The sequence below is a fragment of the Microcaecilia unicolor genome, chromosome 1 (genome assembly GCF_901765095.1).
Source record: "Microcaecilia unicolor chromosome 1, aMicUni1.1, whole genome shotgun sequence".
NCBI classification, from domain to species: domain Eukaryota; kingdom Metazoa; phylum Chordata; class Amphibia; order Gymnophiona; family Siphonopidae; genus Microcaecilia; species Microcaecilia unicolor.
In genome coordinates, this window is record NC_044031.1 from 656,370,407 (window position 1) to 656,395,017 (window position 24,611).

The 24,611-nt window shown below is 42.4% G+C and overlaps 1 protein-coding gene across 1 annotated transcript; it reads left to right on the plus strand.

Moving 5' to 3' along the window:
• CPLX3 (complexin 3) lies at positions 1–23,827 on the plus strand. Its single transcript, XM_030190351.1, has 3 exons — positions 1–161; positions 16,023–16,110; positions 23,603–23,827. Exons 1-3 carry the CDS (start codon positions 1–3, stop codon positions 23,825–23,827), a joined length of 474 nt encoding a protein of 157 aa, XP_030046211.1.
• Positions 23,828–24,611: the final 784 nt, after the last annotated feature.

Here is a 24,611-nt window from a genome sequence, read left to right on the forward strand (position 1 = left end):
ATGGCATTTATGGTGAAAACTATGGTCGGTGGCCAACTGAAAAATCTGACTGGGGGTCTGGGAGGAGAAGAAAAAAGAGAAGGGGAGAAATCCCCAGCGGAAGCGCAAGGGATGACCAAAGAAGAGTATGAGGAATACCAGAAGCAGCTTGTGGAAGAAAAGTAAGTGCTATACTCTCGGACCGCCCTTACCATCTCCTCTTTTGTTAGTCTGTTTCACTGTGCTGTAATTCTTGTCCTATTTATTTTCGTATAAGCGTTTATACCCAGGGCAAAAAAAAAATCTGTAAGCTAATAATCCCCATGCAATCAGGTGCAAACAGAAACAAAATGTTGACAGCCTGACTTGTTTTATCCCCTTTGTTTGAGATAACAGTGACAGAAACTAAATCTTGTTGCCGAACGGCTGTGATATTTTGTAAGGTTTAAAAATATCAAAATAAGAAAATAAGATACTCAAAGTTTTTAATCTATACTATCTCTCTAATTGCTAGAATTCTCTATTCTCTCCTTTTTCTATTATTTTACGTTTTAAAATACGGCAATTCTACTAGAGGCTTAATATCAAGGGGTCTAAAGGCCTCATTTGAAAGGCTAAAAGATTTCGGTATAATTAGACAACGGTATAGGCTGATTTGATATCGCATATAGTTTAGGATAAAGAATGACATATATAATAATAACAGCTTTTTGGAGTTGAGTCACAAGCCTGTAAATCTAGCTTAAGATGTAACATGCAACACAGGAGAGTCTAAACTTTGCCATGTTGGACCGAGGTGCCTACCGTGAGACTGTTTCAAGCAGTTTCTCATCGGGTGCCCTTTCATGCAGTTTGACCTTTTCTGTTTGCTTTGAAACGTGAGTTGAATGACAGTTTAATTCTGGTAGACAAAAAAGCAAAAACAACAAGAATAAAAAACAGAGTTTGCCCTCCAAACAGATTAGAAACAAATTATGAAAAGGAAGTTAACGCTTAAGAATAATGTAAAGCTGGTTCTGTGGCCCCAGCATTATTATTTTAATTGATTCCTAAGGAACTATTTTGGTTTTTTGTAAGTAGATAGTCACATGGCGCCTGTGAGCTCTTTAACTTCAGGGAATCTACCTGGGAAATTGTGATTAGGGTATAATAAGCTTTTTATTTTTCTCCAGTTTAAATGTATTTTTATTTATTTTTATTTTTTTATGTGAGGACCTGTTAGATACCAGGGATCATCTTTTCCCTTCTGTCCATAAAGTTGGTTTCCCATAAGTGGGCAATTGGATTAATCTACAAGATGAGGAGAATGGAAAAGCTCTCCCAATTGTTCCCCTCACCTGTCAGCAAGGTGCAGAAGCATCAACTCACACCACTAGTCTAAGGTAGAAAAGGATCTTTTCTCAACTTTCTCTTTTTTTCAAAATTGCAGACATCCAGTAGTGCAGTGGATTCAGGTTCTGAAACAGTTCAAATTAGTTTGTGGAAATGTGGTAGGTGATGGGTATCTTGGTGGCTGTAGAGCAGTTATAGGGGATAGTTTTGGGGCTTGGGCACTTTGGGGTGTTGTGGGACAGTTATAGGGGACAGTTTTTAGGGTGGGGTAATTTGGAGGGTTGGGAACATGGAAAATGGGAAGAGGCAGTTTAAAGGTAAATCCCGTAACTGCTTTGTTTCACAATATGCAAGTTTCTATGCTCCAAAAGGTGGAACTCCATCTTCCATAGAAATGCGTCGGGATATTTTCAGAAGTTGTGCTGCATGGTGGGTGGATGAAAGGGAGGAGAGAGAGAGAAACAAGGTAAGACAGGATGGGAGAGGCAGTGGGTCCAGGGAAGGTTGCGGTTGGGGCTGAGGAGTTTTAGCCTACCAAAACCTCTTATATGGGGCACCTATCGGGAAGGTCTTATTTCTCTGGAAAACTTAGTCTTATCTGGCCCCTTTTTAAGCTCAATGTGCTTTTCACTAGTTTTCCCCTTATACCAAGTTTTCATCCAATTCCGTTAAAACTTCAATGCATTATTTTGCCTTCAAACAGACAGATATTTCTCAACTACTTTTGTATAATTCTTTCCTACTTCCTTTGGGGTGGAAAGAATAAGAAGGATTGTAAGGAATCATATTACAATCCCTTTGATGGAAGAGGTTAGCTGGATTGCTCCTGGCACTACAAGACTGAAATAGTTCTTCAGGTAAACTCTACACACCCTACCGAACTGCAAATGATTTGTTTATGGTGAATCACTCGCTAACAAAAATACACTATGGTGACAAATCCAGTAATTGGGAAGTAATGTTAGAGTCCTGCAAACTACTATGTCCCTGTTATAACTAGATAGATGTGGTTGGGCTAGGGCAGGCTTCGGCAACTCCAGTAGTTGAAAATTAAGCCAATGATGGGCACACTTCTACTCTCTATGTCCTGAAAATGGCAGGGACAGCTCAAGATTAAGTATGCATATTTTGGGCAGACTGGATGGACCATGCAGGTCTTTATCTGCCATCATCTACTGTGTTACACACTCCTCAACCACTGTCAATGAATTGCTGCTTGCTAAACGTAAGGGCAGTGATTGATATAACTTTGTGTTACCTAGCCAGTATGCTATGACATGCAAGAATGCTTCAGAATTATTTTTTTTGGGGGGGGAAGGCACGAGGACAGTTTTTCTCCTGCTCCTTTGACTTTCAAGCTTAGTAGTAGCAACACTGGAGCACCATGGGGTTAATTATATAAAGAGGGTGTACAATAAATGACCAGAATACTGGTATATAGGTACACATGTGTGTGCATAGACACATAAATACCAACATTCTGGCTAGACATTATTCTATAATATAATGCCTGCATGCGATGGCACATAGTTTGAAGGTGGGAATACACAAAGGAGGAGTCTGGGCAGAGTATGGGCATGGTGAACATTTGCAAACATAAATTATAAAATACTATCATTTACATGTTCTTTTTTTTAAAGCAATCTAAGTATGAGCATTTACACCAATTCTATGGCTGGTATAAGTGGTCATACTCTATTTGCCCTGCTATACAATAGGCTCCAACTACTTGTGCCTCTTTATAGTATTGCCTTGCTTTCATTTGCAACTACTTTTGGATTGTCCCTCTTTTATGCTCCCCGATATTTGTGCCAGAGCCCTCAGTCAGGGGCCGTGAACCAAGGCTCATTCTGAAACACACTGCAATCATAGACTCTAAAACTGATTTCTAGGTGTCATGTTTGTGCAGTGACTGGGCTAGAAATGTTCCCTCCACAGTGTCCCCAACTCCAACCAGCCCTGGGGCATGGAAGGCCTGAGCTGAAAAATCCAGATCTCCACATGGCAGTGTGTACTGAGCTACCGGGCCAGCCCTACCTCAGAATTTTTGAAAAGTTGTAACTGTGGTAAAACTTTCAGAGGATTCTTTGCTAATTTGTCGGCTCTCTATCATTCACTTTAATTCCCTCACTGTCTCTCTCTCCATCTCAATTATCTCATTTCTATGATCCTCTGATCTTCTCTCATCCCTTCTAGTCGCCTTCAATCTCATCATCCTACATTCTAACTTGTAACCCTCACATTTGTCCTCTTATATTCTCTCATCACCATCTCTCTGATTCTCTGTCATCCTCACTCATCTCCCCTTCTTCCCAATACCCTGTCTAGTTTTATGTCAAACAACACAAAAACCTGCCCAAATGGTTCTATCTCATACACATACACACACCTTCACCCCCCCCCCCTCTCTTTCTTTCTCTCTCTCTCTCTCTCTCTCTCTCACTATTCCTGGCACACTCTCACACAATCATTTTTCCCACTTCCATAATTACCTCTGTTCCAGCCCTGACACTCTCATTGGCTCTTTTGTCCACCTTCATCACTACATTTGGCTTTCTTTGATTAATTCTCCCATTCCATTCCTTTTACACCTGTTTCCCCTGACTCTCTTACACCTCCTCTAAGTTCTTTGCTTCAGGTTTCTTACTCTTTTCCTACCCCTTTCCACTTCTCTTACATTTTCAGACTGCCTCCAACCAGCTTGATTTGATTTGTTTGATTTATTAACTTAATATACTGTTTAGCATAGCCAAGGTTTTAAAGTGGTTTACGATAAAAAAAAAAATCAATACAACATACAATAAAACAAACAAGTAATGTAAATAAAACAGAATCAATACAACACAACAAACTGGTCTGAACAAACCATCAGCAATGAATCTAATTTTTCATTCAACTTGCAGGTTTTCTTGAACAACCAAGTCTTTCCAAAAGGACAAATAACCAGAGGTTAGGGTGATTTTCAAGCTCTGTGCCCTAACTTTCCAAATAATTTATGGTGTAGCACTAGATTATATGCAGCCTTTGATAAGGCTTCCTCTGCATAATGTTCGCTTTGGCACTAGAAATTTTCTCAGACTTCATCTCCCCAATTACAGGAAAATCACCTATAAATTAATTCTTTCTGCTGATTTCTCTTTTCAAGGTACCAAATGTTGGAACTTTCTACCAAATACCATCAAATATCAAGATAATTACTTACTAGTCCACAAATTATTGATTTCTCTTTTGGAAATTTCTTTCCACAGGGGAACTTCACCAGGCTTAGTTGAGGATTACAGTTTTACACAAGTTTGTGTTATCTTGGCTGTGCTTATCTTTGGAATGGTCTTGTACTTTTGTTGTTAAGTGTAATGCATTATACAATGTTTTCCTTAAATGCTTGTTTTCACTGTGCTTTGTAAGCCATATTGAATCTGAGGTTGCTTGGGATAATATGGGGTATAAATGTCATAAATAAATAAATACTCAGCTGGTAGGTAGCGAGTTCCACAATGAAGATGTGGCATAAACAAAATTCTCTATTCCTTGTAGTGGTTAGCCTGACAAGATTTAAAAATGGCACTTTTGGGAAGAACGTGATGCACGTTGAGACATGTATTTCTGTAGCTTACTAGAAAGATACTCTGGAACCCCTTTGAGAAAAGCCATGTAAACAAGGCAAAGCAGTTTAGTTGAAATCCATGCCTCAATGGGCAACCAATGCAACTCTACCAGAATTGGTGTTACAGAATTAAATTTCTTTTTCTCTGTATTTTGTATGAATTGTAGCTCTTATGAATCCCCTACCTCCCACCTGGGTTGTCTCGTGCTCTCTGTTCTCCCCTACCCTTGGTTCTCTCATTCCTGCTGTGGAATAAACATGGATTGTGGGGATTAAACTAATACAGAGACCCAAGTTTACTTTGCTGACAAGACAGAGGGCATTCACCTCCTTCATACCTTGTCATAGCCACTTCCTCACTTCCTCTACCATTTACCCCTCCCTCATCTTCCCCACTGTTATTTACCCCTTCCTCACCTCACTCTCCAACAGCAAGCAATCCCTCCTTGCATGAGCCCCTCTCCAGCATTCAGTCTTTCAATGCTTCAGCCTAAGACAGGTTTTCTCATGCTAGTCCTGAGGCAGCCCATAGCCAGCCTGGATTTTAGGATATCTCCTATGTACATGCATGAAATAGTTTTTGTATGCAATGGGGGCACTTCATGCAAATCTACTTCATGCATCATCTTTGCATTTAGATATTTAGGAATGATCATTGACTCAGCTCTTTCCTTCGGACCACACGTTTCCAAAATCACGAAGACAGGCTTCTTTTTCCTGCTTCATTTGAGATTAATCAGAAATCTGATTGACCAAGACTCTCTATCCATGCTTTTTTATGCGTATGTTAATACCAAGTATGATTATTGTAATACAACCTATGCAGGAATGACCAAGGTACACCTGAAAAGGCTACAGACACTACAGAACACAGCGGCTCACGTCATTTCTAGGGCAAGTAGATACGATAGGTCTACTTCACTTCTTAAATGCTTTCATTGGTTACCAGCTGAATACAGGATTGTTTAAAATTCTTACTTTAACACATAGAACTCTTCATACGACCATTCCTTCATACTTAACTTCTCTAACTGTACCCTATACTCCAGCTCATCCTTTTCGATCTTTCGTTGACAACAGGTTAGTTCTGCCATCTCCATCAAGAGCGATGTAGGAACCTACACTAAACTCTGCATTCTATTTTCTGTCTCCTTCATTATGGAATTTGCTTCCTCGACACATGAGGTTGGAAATCTCTTTTAGTCGATCTTTACTTGACAACAGGTTAGTTCTGCCATCTCTATCAAGAGCGATGTGGGAACCTACACTAAACTCTGCATTCTATTTTCTTCTCCTTCATTATGGAATTTGCTTCCTCGACACATGCGGTTGGAAAGCTCTTTTAGTCTGCTCCGCAAGGCTTTGAAAACACACTTCTTTCAGCTAGATTTCAGACTCTAACTTTTCTAGGCAATTTTAGTAAGGTCTGCAGTGTAAAATACTAGAGCTCATCCTCATTTGGATGAACTTTATGTGAGACTGGTTGCTGCACTATGTCCCATCTTGTATCCCTCCTGCAGCAGAATATTTGAGTCTTTTTACCCTACAGGGTTATGAATGCTATGTAAGTATGTGTATGATTTTGTTTTATACAGGTCCTGTGCTTACTTTTCGTAATTTGATTCTCTCGTCTTATGTGCTGGTCTTTTGTCCTTTCCTTTATTTTAATGGAGTTCTTTTATGTTGCTTGTTTTCTGTTTTTAATTAATTTTTATATTGTACATTGCAAACCGATTAGACTCGCCATGTAATATTGTCTATACAGGAAAATTACTAAATGATAACAATATCCTGAAAACCAGACTGGCTAAGGGGTACCCCAGGATGGGCTTCAGAAACACTGCTCTAGCATTCTCCCTTTTCTGACCTCCCTTATTTTCAGAATTAAAATGCTTTCCTACATCATTTATGCTCGCCTGCTGGCTTCCTCCTCCTCCACTGCTGGCAGCCAGCATGGCATTCAAAGTCTCAGGATTGGAGCAGAACAGCTGCTCTCCCCAATCCAGTTCCTCCTCTTCCTGGCCCTGTAACAACAGGAAGAGAGAAACATTTTTCTAAAAATAGTTTCCTTCATTGATTGTATTTTTTGATGTGCTAACAGTGGTGAAATTCAGCTGTGTTTAAAGGAAATGTAAGTTAGCTCCCACTCTCAAGAGTTTTAGGGGGTTTTTGACTAAAGCTTAGCTCAAGTTATCTGCAGCAGGGCCCATTTTATTCCTATGGGCCCTGCTACAGATAACTCGAGCTAAGCTTTAGTAAAAGACCCCCTTAGTGTAGCTTTGGCGGCTGCTGTATCAATACAGCACGAGAGACACATATTTACTTACCTCAGAGTATATTGTGAGGCACTAAGCTGAAGGTCCTGTCACTTCAGCCCCCTGAGAATTATAATTATAGAACAGTAACCCTGGACTCTCTGCTTCTTTTCTACTTTACTGATCAATCTCTACAGTGTAGGTGTGTTTCGTATCTCAGCCTCTCTCTAAACTTTTCCAGAAAAATAGAGGGCTATTTTCTAAAGGGTAGGGGATTTGATATACCACTTTTCTGTGGTACAATCAATGTGGTTGACATGTACTTTACCACAGAAAAAAAGGCAAAGCAACCTTACAGATGAACGTGTAACACAAGAGAGTGGGTATGGACAAATAGCCCTCCAGAAAAGGACCCGTACTGGTTCACACTGGCAGTTCAGAGTGCAGACGTACGGCGAGGTTCTGAGGATATAGTTGCTGACATTCTCCATTGCTGCGACTGGAGCTACTTAATCCATGTTTTTTACAATACACAGTGACACAGTAGGATTTTTATAAGATCAAATGACTCCTGATGCAGGTGCCGAAACACAGGTCCATTTGCATGCAGTATTCTGACACAATTGTTGATATCAATAAAGTTGATCCTATATCTGCTTCCAAGGTTGTCCTCTTCTGGAGGGCTATTTGTCCATCCCTACTCTCTTGGGTGACATTAATTATATATATAGATGTATATATATATTTGTACCTGGGGCAATCGAGGGTTAAGTGACTTATCAGCCTGTAGTTTCCCACTTCTCTGTCACCACTTATTTGAACAGGGACCACATCTACTCTTCTCCAGTCCTGCAGAATCTCTCTTGTCACCATGGATTTATTAAACAAATCTTTAAGAGGACCCGCCAGAAATTCTATAAAGTCCCTCAATATCCTGGGATGGATCCCTTCCAGTCCCATGGCTTTGTCCACCTTCAATTTTCCAAGTTATTCATAAACACTTTCTTCCGTGAATGGTGTAATATCCATTCCATTCTCATATGCACCTTTACCAGCCGATCATGGTCCTTCTCCAGTATTTTCTTCTGTGAACACAGAACAGAAGTATTTGTTTAGCATGTTTGCTTTTTCCCAGGGGCGTATCTGCATGGGGCCACAGGGGTCTGGGCCCCCGCAGATTTCGCCCTGGACCCCCCTACCGCCATCAATCCTCCCCCGCCTAACGCCATCACCTACCCCCACCGAGGTCCGCTTCCTCCGGTCCGGTGCCTTTAAAAATGTTACTTCAGCTGGCGGGGGACCCCCAACCCCCACCAGCCCAGCCGAGGTCTTGTTTTAAGTTCTTCTTCCATCCTCGTGCTATTGAAAACTGCCTGCCTGCATCCCTTCCAGTTTCGGACTGAGTCTGACGTCACAGCACGTTGACGTCCTGCACGTACAATGTGCTGCGACGTCAGACTCAGTCCGAAACTGGAAGGGATGCAGGCAAGCAGTTTTCAATAGCACGAGGATGGAAGAAGAACTTAAAACAAGACCTCGGCTGGGCTGGCGGGGGTTGGGGGTCCCCCGCCAGCTGAAGTAACATTTTTAAAGGCACCGGACCGGAGGAAGCGGACCTCGGCGGGGGTAGGTGACGGCGGTAGGCGGGGGAGAGTTGACGGCGGTAGGTGGGGCGGTGGCCGGGGGGCCTATAATGTGCCCCCTCTCTCTAGCCCCTGCCCCCCTACTGCCGAACCTCAGATACGCCCCTGCTTTTTCCTCATCGCTCTCCACATATCTGTCCATAGCATCTTTCAGTTTCACAATTCCATTTTTAGCCTTCCCCCTTTCACTAATATACCTGAAAAAATTCTTGTCTCTCCTCCTTACATTTGTTGCCATTTGTTCTTCCACCTCTGCTTTCGCCAGACATATCTTCCTCTTGACTTCTTTAAGTTTTATCCGGTATTCTTTTTTGTGTTCCTCTTCTTGAATGTTCCTGTATTTCATGAATACCACCTCTTTCGCCTTTATTTTCTCAGGCACTTGTTTGGAGAACCATTTCGGTTTCCTTTTTTTCTTGCTTTTATTTACTTAAGTACATAAGTACATAAGTACATAAGTAGTGCCATACTGGGAAAGACCAAAGGTCCATCTAGCCCAGCATCCTGTCACCGACAGTGGCCAATCCAGGTCAAGGGCACCTGGCACGCTCCCCAAACGTAAAAACATTCCAGACAAGTTATACCTAAAAATGCGGAATTTTTCCAAGTCCATTTAATAGCGGTCTATGGACTTGTCCTTTAGGAATCTATCTAACCCATTTTTAAACTCCGTCAAGCTAACCGCCCGTACCACGTTCTCCGGCAACGAATTCCAGAGTCTAATTACACGTTGGGTGAAGAAAAATTTTCTCCGATTCGTTTTAAATTTACCACACTGTAGCTTCAACTCATGCCCTCTAGTCCTAGTATTTTTGGATAGCGTGAACAGTCGCTTCACATCCACCCGATCCATTCCACTCATTATTTTATACACTTCTATCATATCTCCCCTCAGCCGTCTCTTCTCCAAGCTGAAAAGCCCTAGCCTTCTCAGCCTCTCTTCATAGGAAAGTCGTCCCATCCCCACTATCATTTTCGTCGCCCTTCGCTGTACCTTTTCCAATTCTACTATATCTTTTTTGAGATACGGAGACCAGTACTGAACACAATACTCCAGGTGCGGTCGCACCATGGAGCGATACAACGGCATTATAACATCCGCACACCTGGACTCCATACCCTTCCTAATAACACCCAACATTCTATTCGCTTTCCTAGCCGCAGCAGCACACTGAGCAGAAGGTTTCAGCGTATCATCGACGACGACACCCAGATCCCTTTCTTGATCCGTAACTCCTAACGCGGAACCTTGCAAGACGTAGCTATAATTCGGGTTCCTCTTACCCACATGCATCACTTTGCACTTGTCAACATTGAACTTCATCTGCCACTTGCACGCCCATTCTCCCAGTCTCGCAAGGTCCTCCTGTAATCGTTCACATTCCTCCTGCGACTTGACGACCCTGAATAATTTTGTGTCATCGGCGAATTTAATTACCTCACTAGTTATTCCCATCTCTAGGTCATTTATAAATACATTAAAAAGCAACGGACCCAGCACAGACCCCTGCGGGACCCCACTAACTACCCTCCTCCACTGAGAATACTGGCCACGCAATCCTACTCTCTGCTTCCTATCTTTCAACCAGTTCTTAATCCATAATAATACCCTACCTTCGATTCCATGACTCTGCAATTTCTTCAGGAGTCTTTCGTGCGGCACTTTGTCAAACGCCTTCTGAAAATCCAGATATACAATATCAACCGGCTCCCCATTGTCCACATGTTTGCTTACCCCCTCAAAAAAATGCATTAGATTGGTGAGGCAAGACTTCCCTTCACTAAATCCGTGCTGACTTTGTCTCATCAGTCCATGTTTTTGTATATGCTCTGCAATTTTATTCTTAATAATAGCCTCCACCATCTTGCCCGGCACCGACGTCAGACTCACCGGTCTATAATTTCCCGGATCTCCTCTGGAACCCTTCTTAAAAATCGGAGTAACATTGGCTACCCTCCAGTCTTCCGGTACTACACTCGATTTTAGGGACAGATTGCATATTTCTAACAGTAGCTCCGCAAGTTCATTTTTTAGTTCTATTAATACTCTGGGATGAATACCATCAGGTCCCGGTGATTTACTACTCTTCAGCTTGCTGAACTGACCCATTACATCCTCCAAGGTTACAGAGAATTTGTTTAGTTTCTCCGACTCCCCCGCTTCAAATATTCTTTCCGGCACCGGTGTCCCCCCCAAATCCTCCTCGGTGAAGACCGAAGCAAAGAATTCATTTAATTTCTCCGCTACGGCTTTGTCCTCCTTGATCGCCCCTTTAACACCATTTTCGTCCAGCGGCCCAACCGACTCTTTGGCCGGTTTCCTGCTTTTAATGTATCTAAAAAAATTTTTACTATGTATTTTTGCTTCCAACGCTAATTTCTTCTCAAAGTCCTTTTTTGCCCTCCTTATCTCCGCTTTGCATTTGGCTTGGCATTCCTTATGATCTATCCTGTTACTTTCAGTTGGTTCTCTTCTCCACTTTCTGAAGGATTGTTTTTTGGCTCTAATGATTTCCTTTATCTTACTGTTTAGCCACGCCGGCTGACGTTTAGTCTTTTTTCCCTTTTTTCTAATACGTGGAATATATTTGTCCTGAACCTCCAGGATGGTGTTTTTAAACAGCATCCACGCCTGATGCAAGTTTTTTACTCTGCGAGCTGCTCCTTTCAGTCTTTTTTTCACCATTTTTCTCATTTTGTCGTAATCACCTTTTCTATAGTTAAACACTAGCGTACTTGATTTCCTAGTTTCACTTCCTTCAATGCCAATATCAAAACCGATCATATTATGATCACTGTTATCAAGCGGCCCTCGTATCGTTACCCCCTGCACTAGATCATGAGCACCACTAAGGATTAAGTCTAGTATTTTTCCTTCTCTTGTCGGCTCCTGAACTAGCTGTTCCATGAAGCTGTCCTTGATTTCATCAAGAAATCTTATGTCCCTTGCGTGTACAGATGTTACATTAACCCAGTCTATATGCGGGTAATTGAAATCCCCCATTATTATTGTGTTGCCCAGTTTGTTTGCGTCCCTGATTTCCTTTAACATTTCCGCATCCGTCTGTTCGTCCTGGCCAGGCGGACGGTAGTACACTCCTATCACTATCCTTTTCCCCTTTGCACATGGAATTTCAATCCACAGTGATTCCAAGGAGTGTTTTGTTTCCTGCAGAATTTTCAATCTATTTGATTCAAGGCTCTCGTTAATATACAATGCTACCCCTCCACCAATCCGATTCACCCTATCACTACGATATAATTTGTACCCCGGTATGACAGTGTCCCACTGGTTATCCTCCTTCCACCAGGTCTCAGAGATGCCTATTATATCTAATTTTTCATTTAGTGCAATATATTCCAACTCCCCCATCTTATTTCTTAGGCTCCTGGCATTCGCATATAGACATTTCAAACTATGTTTGTTGTTCCTAAGTACATCATGCTTAGTACTTGACAGTATTAATTGGCAATCTTTTGTCTGATTTTTATTGTTATTTAAAGATACCCGATCTACTACAATCTCTTTTGCAACCTCACTATCAGGATACTCTATCTTCCCTGTTATGGTGATATCTTTGAAAGATACCTTATCCCGAACCATGCTCTTTTGAGCGACTGTCGGCCTTCCCCCCATTTCTCCTCAAATAAAGGTCAGTAGCCATTTTAATAGCTTCTTTTAGCCTGGACCACTGTCTTTCCACTTCTCGTATATCTTCCCATCCCATCAGCTCTTTCTTCAGGTATGCCCCCATTTTACTAAAGTCAGCTTGTTTGAAATCCAGGACTTTGAGTTTTGAGTGACTGCCCTCCGCTCTAGCTGTTATATCAAACCAAACTGTATATTTTGCCATGTTGGGTCTGTTGATATTCTAGGCATTGATACTTGTAAAATGGGTGCCTGCCACTGCACATAGCTGAAACACTTCACGTGGTCAAACAAAGTCACAGGATCTCAAAAAAAAAGCCAATATAACAAATATAGAAGAGATCTCTATATTAAAAAACATTTTTCAAAATATTTTTGTAGACCATCAGAAGGTGGTCTACTCCAATTTTCTCCTATGAATGCAAACAAACGCACACATAGATTTATCCTCATCGGTCCTTTTTTTCATCCATGCTCTATATAAAACAAATTTTCTCTTACAAATACTTTTTAATAACAGTATCCATCATTTGTGCAAAATTTCAATAAGTACTTATCTTAGGCAGATGAAATCTTCAATTTCAACTTCAGCTACTTATAGATTCAATAGTTTTTATTCATTGGGTAGCCATGCTGCACAGAAATTATTCCACTGACATAGCGCCACGTTTTGTCATCCCGGTTGCATCAGGGAATAATGAATTTTTCTTTTATCAGTTGATTGGCACTTCTGATATTCTCAAGCCGCCCCTCAAGGACTGCACATAGCTGACATATACAAGACCATGTATTTTAGGGAAAGGCTCTACATTGGCAGGTTCTTTTCTAAGTGGAGGAGTGGCCTAGTGGCTAGAGCACCAGTCTTGTAATCCAGAGGTGGCCAGTTCAAATCCCACTGCTGCTCCTTGTTATCTTGGGCAAGTCACTTAACCCTCCATTACCTCAGGTACAAACCAAGATTGTGAGCTCTCCTGGGACAGAGAAATATCCAATGTACCTGAATATAACTCACCTTGAGCTACTACTGAAAAAGGTGTAAGCAAAATGGAAATTAAAAAAAATACTACTAGAATTTGACACATCTCAATTCTGATTTGTACATTCTTTCTAAAATCTGCCTTTGTAGCTCACACAACTTCTGCCAAAGTAACTTTCCCAGGCTCTAATTGAGCTCCCCAGGGTCTTCTGATTACAGGACTGACCCTTACAGCCAAGTTCTCTATAACTTGGGAAACATTCACCTGTCAGCGATCTCAGTTAAAACCCCAACTGTAGAGGCAGAAGGAGCCATTGCCACTGAAGAAAACCTACTGTGGATTCCATGCTTGGAACGTGTTTGGCATCCATCTTAGTATCAAAGGCTTCAATGACCACTACACATCTGGATTTTGGATAATCTTGTGACACTCTGGCCTGAAGGAGAATTCAAAATTCTCACAAGAAGTAGCCTGTCCAGCACCTAGCTCTTTCTCTGGAGCACCTCTTTCAAGCACAAGCAACACAAAAGAGTCCAGGGATTTCAAACATGCAGACAAGAAAGTCCTGATCTCAGTGGGGAGGAAAAGATTCTTCCCCTGTGCTTTCTCTCAGTAGGTTGCAAACACACCCAGAACTCAGAAATCAAAACTTTGCATCATTCCCTTATGTCATCTTGGTTTCTCCCTACTCCTTTATGTATTTTCTTTTGATGTGATTGCCTGATTATTTTATGTTTTTTTTTAGTATTACCTGTACTTTGCTGCTTCTCATGAATGGCCATTGAACAATTCAATAACCATTAAACCTTATCCTACTACTGGTAAATTCATCAGGTACAAATAGATTATATGCCTTTCACGGATAGAAAAATACCCATGGAACCTGAATGTGCATGACTTTAAGAACATAAGAATAGCTATACTGGGTCAGACCAATGGTCCATCTAGTCCAGTATCCTGTCCCCAGCAGTCACCAATCCAGGTCACAAGTACCTGGCAGAAACCCAAATAGCAGCAACATTCCATGGTACCAATTCCAGAACAAACAGTGGCTTCCCAAGGTCTGTCTGAATAGCAAACTAACAGACTATGGATTTTTTTCTCCAGGAACTTGTCCAAACTTTTTTTAAGCCCAGATACATTAATCCTGTTACCACATCCTCCGGCAGCAAATTCAAGAGCTTAACTATTCAGTGAATGAAAAAATATTTCCTCCTATTTGTTTTAAAAGTATTTCCGTGTAACTTCCTTGAGTGTCCCCTAGTCTTTGTACTTTTTGAAAGAGTGAAAAATCGATTCATTTTTACCCGTTCTACACCACTCAGGATTTTGTAGACCTCAATCTTATCCCCCCTCAGCCATCACTTTGATAGCTTTGGGGCTTGCAGATGGCTAAGAAGAAAATAAATAAATGCCCAATAACATACTGGAATGCAATGTGTTAACAGCTATGATGCAATGGGCAAATGAAAGCAAGACAGTCCGCTGCTGAGCAGTGCGGTATCAATATTCAAAAAGGACATGTATACATATATGAGTAATTCCTCTACCCATGAATTTTTATTGGCATTATACAGATAGTTAACAAATCAAGTGTAGCGATCTCTACTGTAGAAACTTCAATGCGGTATAACAATTAGTTTTTAGGAGGAAAAGCCTCAAACACAGGCGGATACTCCTTTGTTGAATCCAACTTAAGGGAGCACCACCCAATCATCACTGGCTAAAAAACCTCCTCTGATGTTTTTGTGACCCTCAACTGATTTGATTTCATATACTGATGTATTAATAAAGAGAGGATCACTTATCTTGTTATGTATATGTATATCAGTCTTCCTAATCCTGTCCACGTCCCGACTTTGGCCCAAGTTTCGCCTCCTGCATCAGGGTCCGTGGGATACTTTTGGCTGATGTATATTCAAAGCTTTGCTGTCCATCTTCTGATGGCAGTCCATATACTGCCACTGAAAATTCCCTCTAAATCCTCTGTTATTATCTGGATAGTACTGGGGCGGAGCAAGGGCATTTTGTCCAGTTACACATATAGCAGCAATATTCACTCATTCTGTACGTAGCTAAGTAGTTTAATTTAGGACAGAAAAAGCTGTACCAAGTTAAACTGTTCAGCTATATGGATGGTATAGTGGCTGAATATCAATGTTACAGTTGCTGCTGGTGATGAGCACTTTCCATGTATATGCAAAGCTGTTGCCTATCTGGATAGCAGCATTAAATATATGTATCTTTTTAAATGCCTTGGCATAAAAAACATGATCACACTATGGCTAGATATTGGGCCATATATGTTTAATCCAAAGTTTCAGTCTGTATCAGCTCAACCATTTTCAGGTTCCCATTTTACCACATCTGACACTGAGAAGAGCCTTCAGTTCCAGCAACCATGTCAGAATCTCACCTGTGGTGTTTAATAAGTTTTTCTTGTCAGGTGCATTGCTGTGTGTATTTGTGAAATCACATTTCTGCTCTATAAGAGAATAAATATCAGACACCAAGAGAGAAATTTAGTCATTCACACATTCTGAAACCTGAACTGTGAATAATCTTTCAAAATGCTGTTTGCAGGATGGAGAGAGACGCTCACTTTGCTCAACGCAAGGCCGAGAGAGCCACCATGAGAAGCCACTTTCGAGAGAAGTATCGCCTGCCAAAGGTAGGAGACTTTCAGCTTCTTTCCATGCTTATGCTCTGTGACTTCATCATCACATTCTCAAGTTATAGCAAAAGTGAAACCTACAGAAAGGATAGTATCCTGACCAACGTGGCTGGGTTGAGTCGCTACGGGATGGCACTTCCACCACACGCCCACTGGTTCCCAGAAGAAGATGGGTTGTCGGGGGCAGGGATGGTTCTGAAAGGTCTGTGGCAGTGGATAACCTCCCTATATTCACTCAGCATCCTTCTCTTGGTGCTTATGTCATCAGTGACCCTGTGCAGGTGTGGGAGAAGCAGAGGAGCACTGATTTGATTTGATTTGTTTTTTATTTTATTATTTGTATCCCATCCTTATCCAGGGCAGCAAACAAAGTAACATACATAAAATCACATAAATAGAAACAGTCAATAGACAAAATTCTTCAATAATAACAAACAAAACAATGATAATCATATACCACTAAGGTCCAAACTTCTCAGGCAGTCAAGAAGATCCAGTAGGAACATGGTAGGCCAGATATAATAAATGAGCTTTCAGATGAGCTTCCAGTGCCATGGGTGTCCCACTCTCTCAGAGCAGAGCGAGGTCATGGTGCCAGAAATACGGAGGCAGCAGAAGTCCAAAGGATTCCATAGGTGCAGAATGTGGCACTAGTTGAGGGCAGGACGATGGTAGCATGCAGGGATGAAATGATATTGTTCTGGGCCCTCAGGCAATAAGGGCCATGGGCACCTAATCACCTATTACAAGTGATTGAAGTAGATGAAAACTAGGGGAGCATGGGTCCCCTACTGCTGTTGGCCCTCAGGCACTGCCCTATTGTTCCATTGGTCAGTCTGCCCCTGGTGGCACGTGGAGCGGAGAAAGGGGAAGAAGAATGATAGATATCTGCAGGGAGTGAGGGGAGCACAGTGATGGCGAGCTGCATGGGAGGGAGGGTGGAACAGAGTGACAGACAAATGCAGGTGGAGAAGAATGACAGATAAAAGGGGAAAGAGAATGGGTGGGGAGGAGAGAAGTAGAATGAGAGTGGAAGGGCATGCTGGAGGAAAAGAGGGTAAACAGAGTGGTGGAGAGCTGGAGGGATTGAGGATTTAAGTAAAAAAGTGGAAGAACATGGGACTGGATGGGACAGTGAGTGGGTAATGGGGACTGGGTAGGGAGGAGAATGGGAACTGAGAGAGATTCAAGTGAGTATCCTGGCATTTAGCATTTAGGTGAAGGGTATCATCAAGAGTGGGTTAAATGTGTTGGATGGTGTGAGACTGGGAGGAGAAGGATGGGGACGGGTAGAGAGATGGTGTTAAGGTCCTGGACGGTTTGATAGGCAATGGAAAGAGGCAGGTGAATATGACCGGGGGGGGGGGGGGTGAAAGAGAGTGGAAATGGGAAAATTGGAGACAAGATGAAAGAAGGGGAATAGGAATGTAGTTAGAAAAGGGATCTGAGGTCAGAATGGAGCTGGGGTTGGTAAGAGAATTATGGGAATGAAGAGCAGAGGAAGGTAAATGAGGCTAAAAGAGAAAGGGAGAATGGTGAGGCTGGGGAACAGGTGAGAGTAGGAGATGGAAAGGTGGGTGAGAGGTGAATAGGGGGAGACTGGGAACTGGAGGGTGAGTGGGGTAGGAGGAGGGATGGAATCTGATGGAAAGGCAAAGGAGAAAATGGAGAAAAGGAGATGAGGGAAAGATCTACACAAGAAACAGAGGTAAGGAATGAAAAGAACAAAGCAGAGAAAAAATAGGGTGGAGACCCTAGAAAAGAGCTTAAAAGATCAACAAAAGGAAAGTGAAAACGAGAGATTGGGACCAACTCAAGAAGAAAAAATTGCCCAGACAACAAATGTAGAAACCGATGTTTCATTTTCAGTTTTTTAGTGATTGGAATATGCCAACTGTGTGGAAGTGCACTTCATATATCTTTGTATTTTGCACTGATTGGGCAGAAAAGTATTTCTGATACTACTTTTCCAGTGTTGGATTGCATGCAGAGCCTGGCTTCTCACTGTTTCTGTTTCAGTTTGTCAGCATGAGTTTTAATTTCTATTCTGTTATTCTGTATTAGGTGAGGGCTGGTTTGTGTGCTGCATGTGTGGCTCATACAGGATATTTCACTGGTCCTCTGGGCAGTAAGGGTGATCTGGGCCCCTGCTGCCAGCTTCTGCCCCCCCCCACCACCACTGCACTGCCGCCACCCCACTCTCATTCACTACCACCCTACCACCACCACAGCTGTTGCCCCCTCCCCCTCCCACACACTACAGTCGTCCGAGCCTTAGTGGCACTTCCCAGTCCTATCTTGAAGGGGCCTGGTGGTCTAGAGGGTTCTTCGAGGGCAGGAAAGAGTCCCACTCTTTCCTGCCCACTACTGCTATTCTGCCTGGTGCCGCCATCTGTTTTCAAAATGGGTGCCAAGACTTCCCACGGTAGTCTTGTCAGTCTGGACAGTCTCACGAGACTGGTGAAGGGAGTCTCAGCAGTCATTTTTAAAACACGGCGGCACCAGGTAGAGTAGCGGCACCGGACAGGAAGTTGTTCTTTCTTACTCCCACAGAGGCCACTAGACCACCAGGGCCCTTCAAGGTAGGACCGGGGAGGGCCCACTGAGACTTGGGGGCTGTAGTGTGTTGCCGTGGCGGGCAGCCAGGCAGCCTCTGAGCCCTCAAACACTGCCCAGTTGCCTGAATGATCAGTTTCCCCTTCCTGATGTTGATCTTTTTGGACATAGGTGTTTAATCCCCTTGTGGAGGAGTAGCCTAGTGGTTAGTGCAGTGGACCTTGATCCTGGGGACCTGAGTTCGATTCCCACTGCAGCTCCTTGTGACTCTGGGCAAGTCACTTAATCCTCCATTGCCCCTGGTGCAAAATAAGTACCTGAATAGATGTAAATCGCTTTGAATGTAGTTGCAAAAAACCTCAGAAAGGCGGTATATCAAGTCCCATTTCCCTTCCCCTATTTGAGATTCTAAATGGAATGTTGCTACTGTTGGAGATTCTAGATGGAATGTTGCTACTATTGAGATTCTGTTGCTACTATTTGAGATTCTACATGGAATGTTGCTACTGTTGGAGATGCTAGATGGAATGTTGCTACTATTGAGTTTCTGTTGCTATTATTTGAGATTCTACAAGGAATGTTGCTATTCCACTAGCAACATTCCATGTAGAAGCCTGCCCTTGCAGATCAGCAATGTGGCCGCGCAGGCTTCTGTTTCTGTGAGTCTGATGTCCTGCACGTACATGCAGGACGTCAGACTCACAGAAACAGAAGCCTGCGCGCCCGCACTGCTGATCTGCAAGGGCAGGCTTCTACATGGAATGCCACTAGTGGAGGAGTAGCCTAGTGGTTAGTGCAGTGGACCTTGATCCTGGGGACCTGAGTTCGATTCCCACTGCAGCTCCTTGTGACTCTGGGCAAGTCACTTAATCCTCCATTGCCCCTGGTGCAAAATAAGTACCTGAATAGATGTAAATCGCTTTGAATGTAGTTGCAAAAAACCTCAGAAAGGCGGTATATCAAGTCCCATTTCCCTTCCCCTATTTGAGATTCTAAATGGAATGTTGCTACTGTTGGAGATTCTAGATGGAATGTTGCTACTATTGAGATTCTGTTGCTACTATTTGAGATTCTACATGGAATGTTGCTACTGTTGGAGATGCTAGATGGAATGTTGCTACTATTGAGTTTCTGTTGCTATTATTTGAGATTCTACAAGGAATGTTGCTATTCCACTAGCAACATTCCATGTAGAAGCCTGCCCTTGCAGATCAGCAATGTGGCCGCGCAGGCTTCTGTTTCTGTGAGTCTGATGTCCTGCACGTACATGCAGGACGTCAGACTCACAGAAACAGAAGCCTGCGCGCCCGCACTGCTGATCTGCAAGGGCAGGCTTCTACATGGAATGCCACTAGTGGAGGAGTAGCCTAGTGGTTAGTGCAGTGGACCTTGATCCTGGGGAATTGAGTTCAATTCCCACTGCAGTTCCTTGTGACTGGGCAAGTCACTTAACCCTCCATTGCCCCTGGTACAAAATAAGTACCTGAACATATGTAAACCGCTTTGAATGTAGTTGCAAAAAACCTCAGAAAGGCAGTATATCAAGTCCCCTTTCCCTTTCCCCTTTCTGAAATGGGAAATAAATATCTATCAACTTTGCAATGCACATGCCCAGACCACACCCCTTGCCATCTGCATACATTTGGGTTTGATATGTGCATATCCCAGGCTTTGTAAAATGAGGACTTACACGTTTATACAAGACAACATTTAAGTGCCAGTTTATGCACATCTCAAAAGCAAATAAGGCTGGTAAAATGAGGGCCAAAATCTTCCTGACATTAAGGCCTGATTCGCTAAATGTTTGTTCTTTCCATGTACACAGAATTAGAGAACAGTATTAATGAGTCAAGCAGTAATACATAAGTACATAAGTAATGCCACACTGGGAAAAGACCAAGGGTCCATCGAGCCCAGCATCCTATCTACAACAGCGGCCAATCCAGGCCAAGGGCACCTGGCAAGCTTCCCAAATGTACAAACATTCTATACATGTTATTCCCGGAATTGTGGATTTTTCCCAAGTCCATTTAGTAGCGGTTTATGGACTTGTCCTTTAGGAAACCATCTAACCCCTTTTTAAACTCTGCCAAGCTAACTGCCGTCACCACATTCTCCGGCAACAAATTCCAGAGTTTAATTACACGTTGGGTGAAGAAAAATTTTCTCCGATTTGTTTTAAATTTACTACACTGTAGTTTCATCGCATGCCCCCTAATCCTAGTATTTTTGGAAAGCGTGAACAGACGCTTGGCATCCCCCTGTTCCACTCCACTCATTATTTTGTATACCTCTATCATGTCTCCCCTCAGCCGTCTCTTCTCCAAGCTGAAAAGCCCTAGCCTCCTTAGTCTTTCTTCATAGGGAAGTCGTCCCATCCCCGCTATCATTTTAGTCGCCCTTCGCTGCACCTTTTCCAGTTCCACTATATCTTTCTTGAGATGCGGCGACCAAAATTGAACACAATACTCAAGGTGCGGTCGCACCATGGAGCGATATAACGGCATTATAACATCCTCACACCTGTTTTCCATACCTTTCCTAATAATACCCAACATTCTATTCGCTTTCTGAGCCGCAGCAGCACACTGAGCAGAAGATTTCAGTGTATTATCGACGACGACACCCAGATCTCTTTCTTGGTCCGTAACTCCTAACATGGAACCTTGCATGACATATCTATAATTTGGGTTCTTTTTTCCCAAATGCATCACCTTGCACTTGCTCACATTAAACGTCATCTGCCATCTAGCTGCCCAGTCTCCTAGTCTCGTAAGGTCCTTCTGTAATTTTTCACAATTCTGTCGCGAGTATCTGATTCAGTCTCAGGGATGGTGCTAAGGCAGGAAACATTCTGACTGGGATGCAGGAGATTTTCACTCATATAAACATAGGAACATGAAAATATTAATTTATTTATTTATTAGGATTTATTGACCACCTTTATGAAGAGATTCACACAAGGTGGTGTACAACAGGTACAGTTTAACATAGAACTTACAATTTTGTTAACAGCATAACAATAGTAAAATAAACAAGAATAGACATAAATACAAAAAATGAGGTAAACTTGAAAACAGTAAATTGAAACCTAATAACAGAACTACCGTGAAACAGTATTCAAAAATATACACATTTAACAGCACTGAAATTCAAATACCAGAGATATAATACCTAATAAGCGTGCATTAGAACATTCAACTAACATAGATATGATGCTAAACATTTTCTACAATACGGTTTACCATATAGCTGAGGAACCAATAGCAGATATATGATGGGAACAATATGCATGGTACAGTCAGTTGAGATAATTTGGTGGTTAGCTAAACTCTGGTAAGCAAGACGTCATTCAGGAGCGTAGATAGACAACAGATTTTGGGTGAGACTAAGCCGCTGCCAGTTAAGTAATTCAATCCAAGTCATAATTTTGGAATGTATAAGTCACAATTTTTGAAGTAGCTACACTGGATCACCTTTAAATATTGCATGCTCTTAAGAAACTAAAACAAAAATACTGGATCGATGACGATTTGCACCTTACTGCCTGAAAATTGTTAATTAAGCAGTGCGGTTGCAATACATTCTGAAAATCCTAAACAAAATAATAAGTTTTATTATTGAAGTGAGTTTGTGCTTGGGAGGATCTGGGGCACCTAAAGTTAGGCACGGTTTATGCCTTAAGCGCTATTCTATAAAGAACATGTACTTTTTATAGAATAGCGCTCAGTGCGTAAAATTTTTGGCTCTGATTTTTAGGCTCCACTTATAGAATTTACCCATTTGTGTGTATACATGAACTCATAATGACAGCAATTTCCAAAAGATATTTACACGAGTAAATGGGCAGATTTGAAGATCATTCCACACCCCCATACATGGGTAAAAGTATATGGTGATGATATTGTCTGTGTTATTGTCAGGATTTATCATTTTGCTTTGATGGCAGCTACCCTTTGCCCTACTCTAAGCCCTCCAGGTATATGGGAATGTCTAGTGTACCTGAATGTAACTTGCCTTGAGCTACTACTGAAAAAACCTGAATTAAATACAAATAACTAAATATATTCATCTAATACTTCTTTGACCCCAGTTATGCTATTTACCTCCAAAACGTCCTGTTACAATGAGTTTTACAGGTTAATTCTGTATTATGTAGAGAAGCATAGCCGCCGAGAGGGGGGTCGGGGGGGGGGGGGGGAATTCCCCAGGCCCAGGCCTCAAGGGGGGGCCGGCGCAGGGGTCTATCTCTCTCTCTCTCCTGTTCCTGACGGGACCCGGGTGATTGCATCCCAACAGGAGCAGAAAAGAGAAACTCCGGCGCCGGGCCCCCCTTGCATTGCCTGCCTAACAGCTGCTGGGTCCTCAGGCTGAGACTAAGCATATGCGACCTGAGGAAAGCAGCCGCAGGGGCAGGCAATGCTGGGTGGAGGAAGGAACTGCGCTGCCTGCAGCTGGTGGGGCCATCCAAGGTACTTCAGGCGGGCGGGCAGGCGGCAGCCGTAGCGATGATGATTTATGGGGGAACGGCAGCGGCAAGGATGATTCTGCCCCGGGCCTGGCTCAGTCTCTCGGTGGCCCTGTGAAGAAGTATCTCCTTTTGTTTGTCTCTCTTTGACTTTCTCTTGCTGTGAATTTATTCTTCTCGTTCTCCATCTCCTTCACTTCCCCCATGCTTTCTTCATTTCTTATATTATCTTCTCTCCTTCCTTCTTTCTTGATCTCTCTCCCTCTTTTCATCCTTTATCTTCTCTTTTTTTCTTCATTGTCCTTGGTTTTCTCTTTTCCCCTATCTCATTCTCTCCTCTATTCTCTTCTTCTTATTCTCATTCATTATCTCTCCTATTTATCAGGGACTTCTCTTCTGTTGCTGCTATCCTCCACTTCAGAACAGTACTGACTTAAGAATCTTTGTATTACTGTCATCCCATAGAGTGAAGTGGATGAGACACAGATTCAGCAGGCTGGAGGGGATGTGGAACTCCCAAAAGAACTGGCTAAAATGATTGAGGAAGACAACGAGGATGAGCAGGAGAAGAATTCTGTCATTGGACAGCTGACCAACATCCAGAACCTGGACCTGGATTCCCTGAAAGGCAAAGCCCACTCCACTTTGGAAGATCTGAAACAGTCAGCTGAAAAGTGTGATGTCATGTGACCTAGCAAATAGCTGATAATATATTACCGTGTCACCCAACTATCCTCCGACATGCAGGTTGCTATGTGACAGCCATGAGCTGACACATTGGTTATCACTTGACCCAGTCAAGTCTTGAGTCTTGTGACCCACTTAGTAGCTGAATTGAGTGATGGGCTGTGATTCAACTCTTTTCCCTAATCCCAATACCCTGATCTTATTCTAGTGGGGCACAGAATGAAAGACTTAGTGGGTTCGTAGTTTAAAAACTCTATCTCATGATAAAAGTACAAAGTCTGGCATCCTCCTGGCCAGCATTGCCAAGTTACTTGCTCTGAACCACGGCCAGTCCCCGTCAACTCCAAACCTCTCATATTATCAAAACTCTTAGAAAGAGTAACATACCAGAGAACATGAAGGAAAAGCCCAATATAGGTTTCATACTATTGTAAAGCTGTCTAGAATTTGTAGTGCCCTATTTCCTTGATAAGACAGCAGGGCTATAAATCCCCAATTATTTCTAATAGCACTTACAAAAGAACAGGACCAGATATTTCATGCAATCTCAGAAATTTGATTTCCAAAGTATTCTGCAGTTTGTGATCAGACGGGGTTAATGTTATAATCCACATAAAGCAATGTCCTACATGCAAAAATATGTTATATGCATAGGTGTTCTTGAGCGTGGCGGTTGGACAGAGTTTCAAGATACACACATATGTCATATGTCATATGTTATAAAATACCTCCATATCCACACAAACGTTGATGGGTCATTTGCCCCTACAATACGCATTTACATCTG